At 25.8% G+C, this 12,378-nt stretch overlaps 1 protein-coding gene across 1 annotated transcript; it reads right to left on the reverse strand.

Moving 5' to 3' along the window:
- Nucleotides 1-4,388: 4,388 nt before the first annotated feature.
- Nucleotides 4,389-5,374, reverse strand: LOC124308918 (uncharacterized). Its single transcript, XM_046772088.1, has 2 exons — nt 4,841-5,374; nt 4,389-4,721 (listed from the first exon to the last, which is right to left on the reverse strand). Exons 1-2 carry the CDS (start codon nt 5,196-5,198, stop codon nt 4,510-4,512), a joined length of 570 nt encoding a protein of 189 aa, XP_046628044.1. The 5' UTR covers nt 5,199-5,374; the 3' UTR covers nt 4,389-4,509.
- Nucleotides 5,375-12,378: the final 7,004 nt, after the last annotated feature.

Raw genomic sequence — 12,378 nt, forward strand, 5'->3', positions numbered from 1 at the left:
GGAGGGGAGGAGCAATTAGAGACAGGGCGGATAGAATAGGTAAAACTTTGTGTGTATATTTGTGAGGGGGGGTTGACTTAAAACTAATAAAGGTGCAAATGGGTTGTAGACTTTAGTGGTGGCTGATCGCGCCTCAGCCCTTAGCGTCACTTAATCCTAACTTACGGATACGCGCGCGGGAGGGGGGGAAGAGCGTGGGGTAGGAAGGGTCGGTATTGCGGCGGGGGGGGGGGGGGGTGGTGTAGTGTGACGGGGAGTGTGAGGTAGAAAGGGTTGGTAAATTTTTACAATTTCAAAAATTTAAATCACGTAAAAAATTTTTTTTTTTCAATATTTATCTTTTTTTAATAGTAAATTAAAAATTATACTATATATATATATACACACACGATTATATATATATATATAACGTCCTTAATTTCATATTTTTAATTTTTAAAAATCAATTATTCTTCAATTTAAAAAAATAATTTATTTAAATTAATAATTTCTTATTTTAATCAATTACTTAAATTAATTACCTCTATTTATATTCTATTATATCATTGTATAATATGAATATATATAAATATATATATATATATATATATATATATATATATATTCATATTATACAATGATATAATAGAATATAAATAGAGGTTTTTGGAAAATATTAGAAGAAAAGTGTTTTTGGTGGGAACGTCCTTAATTTCATATTTTTAATTTTTAAAAATCAATTATTCTTCAATTTAAAAAAATAATTTATTTAAATTAATAATTTCTTATTTTAATCAATTACTTAAATTAATTACCTCTATTTATATTCTATTATATCATTGTATAATATGAATATATATATATATATATATATATATATTTATATATATTCATATTATACAATGATATAATAGAATATAAATAGAGGTAATTAATTTAAGTAATTGATCAAAATAAGAAATTATTAATTTAAATAAATTATTTTTTATATATATTTTATATATATATTTTTTTATATATTATTTATATATTATATATATATTTTATATATATATTTTATATATATATATATTTATATATATTCATATTATACAATGATATAATAGAATATAAATAGAGGTAATTAATTTAAGTAATTGATTAAAATAAGAAATTATTAATTTAAATAAATTATTTTTTTAAATTGAAGAATAATTGATTTTTAAAAATTAAAAATATGAAATTAAGGACGTTCCCACCAAAAACACTTTTCTTCTAATATTTTCCAAATTTTGAATACACATACTTATGAGTGCCCTTTATGTGTAGGAATTTTTTAAAACCCTTCTTGCGGTGCTAAATTTTGAAATATTGCAAGTTGAAATTCACATATTTAACATGTGATCCCTATCCTAACCCCCATTGTGGCGCACCTTTTTTTTAAGTTACTACAGTAATTTTCTTGGAATTTCTATGAAAAACTGAAAATCACTAATTGAACATATAATAAACATGTTTCTCAAAAAATAACACAAAGAAGCGGTATTCATTTAATTATAAAAAATGTTAAAAGTGAGCTACTTTTCACTTTTTTTTCATTACTTGATCAGTGAGAAATAGCGACTTGGCAACGTTGCGTTGGGCGGAAAGTTCAAAATACCGTATAGGCGTAGTAGTTGTAAATAAATGTGAACCGCTCACAGATAGGTTAACTGTAGGCTGTTGTAAAGAAAAATGCAATTTTTTAAGTATATTAAGTATTTATTATAAATTATTTTTCAACATTAATACTCGTTATGTTAACATCATCAACAATTATAGATTCAAAAATATAATCAATCATATAATTTTCATAAAAACTATAATTTTATCAAGTAACACAAAATGAAACATTTTAGAAATATATTATTTTTTAGACATAGGTATTTTTTTAATTTTCTTTTTTGGTGATTTTAAATTCTTAATCTTTGGCGAATTTTCATTTTTTAGGAAGTCTAAGACTGCCGTTAAAATTTTTTTATTTTTAGTTATTCGCACTTTGTTATTATCTAATTTTTCGCTAAACAATTGCACAATAGCATTTTCTCCACCTACTCTATAGATTTCCCTCAAATTATCACAAGAAATGTCATTTGAAGCCAATTTTTTACACATATTAACTGAAATAATATTTCTTAATTCGACTAACATTTTTAAGTTTACTTTAGTTTTATCTGAGTTGGATAACTCTTCCAAATAAATATTACTGTTTTTACATGCTTTTAATACACCACTTCGCAGGTTTAATGTATTAATTAAGTCTTGAAGTACCACAACGTCATACGCAGCGTCATGAAAAGATTCCTGATCATTATCAGGGTGTAAGAAGTCGTTACTTAAACTCTCTAATTTAAATTGACCCGGTCCTTTCCTATCAACCAAAGACTTTCTGAACAATGATAAAGTGTCAGCAAAACCAACAATTAAATCTAAAAGTTCGACTTTAACATTCATAATAGCTCGTAAGAGTCGTGGTACGTCAAAGCGAGCATTATGTGCAACTAATAAACATTTCTGTTGTCCATCGGATAAGCTAATTAAAAATTGTTGAAAAGATTCTAAAGCATCAGAAATTTTGAGTGTTACGACTTGTTTGTCTCCGTAGAATAAGTCTCCATATTTATGATGAAGTTTAGTAACTGTAGTGGCTGACGATGAAATTTCGGTCTTCGTGTGTACATAGATATTAAAAATTTTACAATCACAGATCGCTGCAATTTGTATAATATGAGCATCTGAGGCGAATCCAGTTGTTTCTAAATCAAAGTAAACAATTTTTGTTTCATCATCTAATGCAATATTATTATTATCATCACAGTGTTTACGCACGTAATTGTTTATTTTATCCATTCCACAATTACTCTTATAAGTTATACCTTCATGTCTTTCGGTATTTTTACGTAAAAGTTCTCGTTTCTGTTTTAATTCTATACGTCTTAATTTTTTTGCTTTAGACTTACTCATTGCCAATCGTTTTTCTCGTTTCATTTCACTTCGTTTAACATAATTGACTGTGTGAGATCCAGCAGGAATATTCAGTCTTTGCTTAATATTTATAATACTTCGTTCACCGTCATTTTTAGCGCAGACGGCGTCAGCTACCCTAATATCACAAGAAAAGCTAGTACTTAAACACTTGTTTTTGTGTGCTTTGTTTGCTATAATATTGTTAAAACTTTCATTGCCCTGACTTGAAGCGGCAATAGAAAATTTATGAGAGTTTTGTGCGTATTTATCGAACAAATGTAATAGTTCTTCATACAAGGTTTCATCAGATAGGTTTAGAGCATGATTTTTACTTGGGTTACACCACTTTCCACAGTTTTCATGTCTGCTAAAAATATGATCCGGTATTTGTCTCAAATTTCTAGCTAAGTTTTCGGAATTGCCCTTATTTTGTGCAACAGCGTATGAAAAACACTTTTTTAAATGAGGAATAACATTTGTTTTATTTAACTCTCTAAACTTATCGCGTAATTTATATAACTCTTTTCCAAAATTTTTGGTTAAATGATTTTTGTCGGCTAATTTATGATACTTTTGACCTGGGTTATCTGCTCTTACTGCTGCAATCATTGAGCTGTCTTCATCTCCTACAATAACACGTACTTGTAGTCCTGCTTCCTTTAAGATGTTGCTGTGATTAACAAGTTGAACTCCTGCATCAGCTTCCATTGCCTTAGCACTTCCGCAGAAGTTCAATCTACAATCATGATCATCTTTTTTATGCCCCATATCCCATTTCTTACATTTTCTATTTCTAGTTGCGTAGTCTAGAATTTTTCCTGACAAGAAACCGATGATAGTGCTATAACCGTTCAAACTATCATAGCTACGCCCGTTACCGCGTTTAGACCAGCCCATATCCAATGACACAATGATATTTATTATTTCACCTAGTGTATTATCAAATAAATTTTGATTATCATTTGAGGAAAGCGTAAGGACATCTAACTGCGGGAAAATATCTTGGGCAATCTCCACTGGTCTGAAATAATAAATAAAAATAGTTAAAATAAAAAAATTAAACCAGATTTACAATTATTTTTTTTTTATTTTATGTAGACAATTCAATGCCGTGAAATTAATAGCAATACATTTTTTGTAAAAAATACAAGTATATAATGTAGATTAGTGCTTGTCAACTTATTGAATATTTAATTCAATTCTTGATCGAAATATTGTAAATAATTACAACAAGATAAAGTCTCTCCTTTATTTTGTGTAAAAATAAATGTTGTTGTATATTATACATTTACTGATAGCATAATAATTATAAATCACCAGTTTATGTATAATATTCAAATCCTAAGATATAAATTGAAACAAAATAATAACTACTTCTGCTTAATATTATATTACAAATAATTCATTCGTAGAAAATATAATTTTACAATTTTTCAATAAATTATATTACAATTTTATAAAAATCAGTGTTGAGAAAATGATTTATAATTATTATGATGATCAGCATCAGTCCATTGAACAGTTCAAATGAATTAGAATGGATGCTTACAATGTGTCACACAGCTTTTTGACATTTTTTATCACCAATTCTTTTTCCTCAGAAGCAGCTCGCTTGCAACTTTCTTTAGCTTCTAATTCTATTGCTTGACCAACTACAACTTCGTACTTTTTATAAATTTTGTCTATTACTCGAGGTAAATTGGCACAAGCAAGAATTTTATTTAAGCCAGTATTTCCAACACCGGCATGAATAGCCCCTGAAACATTCAAATAGTAAATATCATAAATTTCTTATAAAATAATTGTAAAGCTATTAATTATGTCAATTCAAGTTTTTTACTTTTACACATAAATAGAATATTGCGAATTCACTTACCTAAAACCACGGACATATTGACATCAGAAACACCATTGGTGGACTCTGCGGTATTAACATTATTATATCTGCCACAAGTATCACATTTTATCTTAAACTTTACGTGAAGTCCTTCTCTGTTATAGCCGTACATTTTTTCCATGTCTAAAAGACTGCTGCAGCTGGTGCATTTGAGGTTTTTAGCTAATTTTTCCAATGCAACTATACAATTCCCATCTGGAATTTTACATTGAGTAGTTTCATGCAGTGTTTCGAGAATTTTTGTTTTTTTAGCTTCTGACATAGCTGTTAGAGCTTTAGCTACTCTATCGCCTACTTTTTTTTTCACAAACCTCCCATTCTTCAAACGTGAAGTCATTATAAATAAATTATTTTTTAACTCCAAAATAAAAGTAACCTCAAAACATTAAAACTCTGTAGCACACGTCTCAGATATAATAATAATATACAGAAAGAGAATACAATGTTGCCAGATCTGAGAAACGACGCAATGGGTATATTTTTGGACTTCTGCGCACGTTCGCGCCACTGAAAATGTACACTGCACCTCAACTTTTTGTTATTGCATCATAGTATAGTTTACATAGGGGGACTGTTTTAGAAGTTGAGGACCACTGCTAGGTGGGAACGTCCTTAAATGAATAAAAATATACCTATCTGTATGTTTTCTTCAAATTTCATAATAAGTTCTAATTCTTTGTCTGAATGTTCCAAATAACAATTGTTAAAGTAGATTAAAAGGCATTTTTCTAATGAATAATATTTTTATTTTAATTAATATGTGAGCAGATAATTGAAAAATATATAGGATTTTTCTAATGATTATACATAATTTTATAAAATTTGAATAATGTAAAAAAAAATTCTTTTTCATCAAATTTCTCTTTTTTTGAAAGTCAATCAAAATTTATAATATATACATATATACACACACACATATAGATATGTATATTTATATATATTTATATTAAACATTGATATAATAGAATATAAATAGAGGTAATCAAGTTGAATGATTTAATAAAATAAAAAATGATCTATTTGAACAAATCATTTTTCTCAAATTGAAGAATAAATAATTTATGAAAATTAAAAATATGAAATTAAATAAGTAATAATTCATCTATTGGTATGTTTTCTTTAAATTTAATAATTATTCCTAATTCATTGTATAAATGATCCAAATTACAATTTATAAAGTGAATTAAATGGCATTCTTCTAATGAATAATGTTTTTATTTTATTTGATGTGTGAGCAGATAATTAGAAAATATATAGGATTTTCCTAATAATTATATATAATTTCAAAAAATTCAAATCATGTGAAACAAATTCTTTTTTTGAGATTTCTCTGTTTTTGAAAGTAAATTAAAAATTATAATATATATGTATACATACACACACACACATATATATATATATATTTATGTATATTTATAATCCACAATAATATAATAGAATGTTAATGGAGGTCATTAGGTTAAATAATTTGGTGAAATAGAAAATTAGTTATTTGAATAAATCATTTTTCTTGAATTGGAGAATAATTAATTTTTAAAAATTGAAAATATGAAATTAAATTAATAATGAACCATCTATCTGTGTGTTTTCTTCAAATTTCATGTTTAGTTCTAATTCATTGTATAAATGTTCCAAATTACAATTCATAAAGTGAATAAATGGCATTTTTCTAACAAATAATATTATTATTTCAATTAATATGTAAGCAGATAATTGAAAAATATGTAGGATTCTTCTGATAATTATATATGATTTTGAACAATTTAAATGATGTAAAAAAATTTTTTTTCTTAAAAATTTCATTTTTCTTTAATAGTAAATTGATTATTATAATATATATATATATACACACACACACATATATATATATATATATTCATATAAATTTATATTATACATTAATATAATGGAATATAAATGGAGGTAATTAGGTTAAATAATTTATTAGAATGAAAAATGATTTATTTGAATAAATTATTTTTCTTAAATCAAAGAATAGTTAATTTTTAAAAATCAAAAATATAAAATTAAATGAATAATATTCTATCTATCTGTATGTTTTCAGTAAATTTCATAATTATTTCTAATTCATTGTGTAAATGTTTCAAGTTACAATTTATAAAGTAAATTGAATGGGATTTATCTAAAGAATAATATTTTCATTTCAAATAATATGTGAGCAGATAATTATAAAATATATAGGATTTTTCCAATAATAAACATAATTTTAAAAATTTAAATAATGTGAAAAAAAATTTTTTTTTTTACAAATTTCTCTTTTTTTAAAAGTAAATTAAATAATTTAATATGTATATATACACACACACACACATATATATATATATATATATATATATATATATATATATATATATATTAGACTGGGCCAAAAAAATTGACCATTTTTTTTTTGAAAAATATATTGAGAATATCATTCAGTGTGGCAAAAAAAAAAATTTCATGAAATTTTAAGCCCTCAATATTAACTTTAAGGGGAGATATACACCTAGAAAATTGAAAAAAATCGATTTTTTTTTTTTTACATTTTCTGAAAGTTTAAGGTCCTTAGAATATTTGGTGAAAATCGCAAATTAATTCTTCGAAAAATAAGGCAGTTATAACCGAGAACTGGAAACGTTAGATTTCTTTTGTGATAGAATTGTACAGTGCTCCCCCCCTAAGAAGGTCGAATTCGTCGTCGGCAACAAGCTTTAGATGCAATGGGAATTCCGTCGACTGTAGAAGACCTACACTATGGGCCTGGTATTGATGATTCCATGTAAGTTAAAAATTTCATGATTTTTTAATTCCTAAAATTTCAAACGTGTTTTTCTCAAAACTACGTTTTTCAAAGCGGTACCCAAAATTTCTCAAAAACCAATGTACCGATTGCTTTGAAATTTTTTGTGGTCATTCTATATAATATTACCTAGTATTTGTCATAGGATTTTTTTTTTTCGTTACTTACTCTTCATTTTATAGCCAAAGTAATTACACATTTAAGGCCCGAAAATCGTTACCTATATTCAAATGGCCGCGATTTTGTTAAAAACCAATAATTTTGAAATCGGCTATGACAAGTACTAGATTATAGTATCTTATTTAATAATCTTTTTTTTTTTTTTTTTCAGATGATTTTTGAAGATACGCCAGTGGGTACCGTGTGCGCCGATTTTTTCAAGGACCTCCAAGAATCCTACGATATCCTTGTATCTTTTTGATATTTGTACATAAAAAAAATTTGACATATATTTGAATGTATGTACTTTTAGATAATGAAAACTCTGATCTAAAATTAATGATTACTTTTCTTTGAAACATTTTTAAAATAGAACCTTTTTTTACGGCTTCTAGGTGTATATCTCCCCTTAAGAGGTCTATCATCGCTATTTTTGATTTTTAGTAATAATTTGATGTTTTACGTCAGAACTGTTGAAATATTGAAGTGAAAAAATTTATGTTCACTTATCCCTTTATAAAATTAAATTCCCTACAAAAAAGGTCCGATTATAGATTTTTGTCAGACAAGCCGTTTCCGAGTAATTAAGCTTAATAAATTGATATAAAATTTCTCGATTTGACTTTTTTAATTTGGAATTTCGTGACTAACGAATCAATGAATGTATAAAAAAGATCGTGACAGATTCTTAAAGGAAATTTAATGTTCAACAAAAAAGATCTCTTAATATTTTTGCCTCAATTTAATTTTTCAAAAGTTATTCTCAATTGAAATTTCAAGTTTTTCTTCAATTTTAATTGAGAATAACTTTTGAAAAATTAAATTGAGGCAAAAATATTAAGAGATTTTTTTTGTAGAACATTAAATTTCCTTTAAGAATCTGTCATGATCTTTTTTATACATTCATTGATTTGTTAGTCACGAAATTCCAAATTAAAAAAGTCAAATCGAGAAATTATATCAATTTATCAAGCTTAATTACTCGGAAACGGCTTGTCTGACAAAAATCTATAATCAGACCTTTTTTGTAGGGAATTTAATTTTATAAAGGGATAAGTGAACATAAATTTTTTCACTCCAATATTTCGACAGTTCTGACGTAAAACATTAAATTATTACTAAAAATCAAAAATAGCGATGATAGACCTCTTAAAGTTAATATTAAGGGCTTAAAATTTCATGAAATTTTTTTTTGCCATACTGCATGATATTCTCAATATATTTTTCAAAAAAAAAAATGGTCAGTTTTTTTGGCCCAGTCTAATATATATATATACATATCTATATTATACAATAATATGATGAAATATAAATGCAGGTGATTTAGTTAAATGATTTAATGAAATAAAGAATGATTTATTCAAACAAATTTTTTTTCTCAAATTGAAGGATAAATAATTTATGAAAATTGAAAATATGAAATTGAATAAATATTAATTTATCTATCTGTATGTTTTCTTTAAATTTCATAATTATTTCTAATTTATTGCATAAATGTTCGAAATTACAATTCATAAAGTGAATTAAATGGCATTTTTCTGAAGAATAATATTTTTATTTTAGTTAATATGTGAGCAGATAATTGAAAAATGTATAGGATTTTTCTGATAGTTAAATATCATTTTAAAAAATTTGAATAATGTGAAAAAATTTTTTTTCCGAAAATTTCTCTTTTTTTGAAAGTAAATGGAAATTCATAATATATGTATACATATATATGTATATTAGGGTGGGCCAAAAAAAATGAGTATTTTTTTTTTTTACTTTATACTCTGAATATCGGTTGCTAGATACCTCTCAAGAATTCTCACCAAATATGAGCTCTTAATTTTGATAACAAGGTCCTCCGCTTTACAATTTTGCATTTTTTCCTGAGTATTAGAAACAAAAATTCATATCTCTTTGACAACTGTTCGTTAAAAAATATCTCCCTTTATATTCTTGTAGGAAATCGAACGCTCTACAAAAAAGGTCTCTCACAATTTTCTCGTAAACCTTACCGTTTGAAAGATATGAAAGCTTAAAGTTTGATTATTTTAAGAGAACTTTCTGTTTTGCTTATGAATTTTTTAACTCGCTTACAAAAAATTTTGATGAATTGCGCAACTTATAGTTTTGTAGGAAATTACCTGCTCCACAAAAATGGTGTCCTATAATTTGTCGATTAAGTTAAGCGTTTATAAGATATTCATCGTCAAACTTCAATGGATACTAATTTTAACAGTTTTTGTTGAATAATTCGAAAAATTTCAATTTAATTTATAAGTTTCATGAAAATTTATTCCAATGTGAGTTCCTAAGAAAACAGAAATGTTTCAAACTATTTTTCTTTTATTTTTTTAGTTCTATGTATTATACATTTTTTGATTTTTAATTTTTAATATATATTTTTATACTATTTTTCTCTTTTCTTAGGAACTCACATTGGAATAAATTTTCATGAAACTTATAAATTAAATTGAAATTTTTCGAATTATTCATCAAAAACTGTTAAAATTAGTATGCATTGAAGTTTGACGATGAATATCTTTTAAACGCTTAACTTAATCGACAAATCATAAGACACCATTTTTGTAGAGCAGTTGATTTCCTACAAAACTATCAGTTGCGCAATTTATCAAAATTTTTTTCGAGCGAGTTAAAAAATTCATTAGCAAAACAGAAAGTTCTCTTAAAATAATCAAACTTTAAGCCTCGATATCTTTTAAACGGCAAGGCTTACGAAAAAATTGTAAGAGACCTTTTTTGTAGAGCGTTTGATTTCCTACAAGAATATAAAAAGAGATATTTCTTGACAAACAGTTGTCGAAGAGATATGAATTTTTGTTTCTAATACTCAGGAAAAAATGCAAAATTGTAAAGCGGAGGACCTTGTTATCAAAATTAAGAGCTCATATTTGGTGAGAATTCTTGAGAGGTATCTAGCAACCGATTTTCAGAGTATAAAGTAAAAAAAAAATACTCATTTTTTTTGGCCCACCCTAATGTACATACACACACACATATATAATTATATATTTATATATGTTCATATTATACATTGATATAATAAAATATCAATGGAGGTAATTGAGTTAAATAATTTAATAGAATGAAGAATGATTTATTCAAATGAATCATTTTTCTTAAATTGAAGAGAAATTAATTTTTAAAAATTGAAAATATGAAAATAAAAAAATTATAATTTATCTATCTGTATGTTTTCTTCAAATTTCATAATCAGTACGAATTTATTGTATAAATGTTCCAAATTACAATTCATGTAGTGAATCTACTTGCATTTTTCTAAAGAATAATATTTTTGTTTTAATTAATATGTGAGCAGAAAATTAAAAAATATATAGGATTTTTCTGATAATTGGATATAATTTCAAAAAATTTGAATAATGTAGAAAAAATTTTTTTTTAATAATTGCTCTTCTCTCAAAAGTAAATTGAAAATTATTATACATATAGATATGTGTTCTTATTTTGAAAGAAATAGCAAGTTATATAATTATTATCATTTATGTGCACTCTCATAGTGTGTAACCGTTATTGTGAATCTCTGTAATAAAAAAACGGTGAAAAACACATTCTTGAAACTTCACTTATCGCTTTGAGCAGGCCTTGTGAAGGTACAGTATTTTTTTCACATTCTTCAATCGTGTCCTACATCGTGAAAATGACTAAAATAACGCTGCGACGCCACCGCGGGGCAGCGGTCGACGGCAACGGGCCGCCCGCCATTACGTAGAGACTCGGCGCGCCGCAATTTCATGCGCATCGACACCTTTAATGATTTTTCACTCGCAAACGAATAAAAACACCCCTCTGGAATTGATTTACAAATTGTAGTACAGTTCAAGGAACATGTCAGAATTTTAAAAAAATTTTTTGATGGTGTCAGTCACTGTTTTAAAAATCTTTGAAAAATTATTTGTTAAATAGACAATTGATAACAACTTTTTTTTAACATTCCGTATTTTTTTTTTAATTCTATGGAGCTTTCCGCGTAATTTGAAAGAAAAAAAAATATTGTATCTAATTTTTTGCCGAAGTTATGAATTTTAAAAAAAAATGGGAGTCTAATTTGTTATTGTTAATAAAAAATCGAATTTTGCATGATGAGATTCGCGCTTCGGCACAAAAATCTAACTCCCCCTACACAATCCACATGCCAAATTAAAAAAATATCTGAGAGATGACTGATCCGGTTGACGCGGAATAGCCCATATACATATATACATATATATTTATATATATTTATATTATACATTGATATAATAGGACATAAATGGAGGTAATTAGGTTAAATGATTCAATAAAATAGAAAATGATTTATTGAAATAAATTATTTTTCTCAAAGTAAAGAATAATTGATTTTCAAAAATTAAAAATATGAAATTAAATAAATAATACTTTATCTATCTGTACGTTTTCTTTAAATTTCATGATGAGTTCCAATTCATTGTATAAATGTTCCAAATTACAATTCAATAAGTAAATAAAATGGCATTTTTCGAATGTATAATATTTTTATTTCAATTAATATGCGGGCAGATAATTAAAAAATATA

The sequence above is a fragment of the Neodiprion virginianus genome, chromosome 7 (genome assembly GCF_021901495.1).
Source record: "Neodiprion virginianus isolate iyNeoVirg1 chromosome 7, iyNeoVirg1.1, whole genome shotgun sequence".
In the NCBI taxonomy this organism is placed as follows: Eukaryota; Metazoa; Arthropoda; class Insecta; order Hymenoptera; family Diprionidae; genus Neodiprion; species Neodiprion virginianus.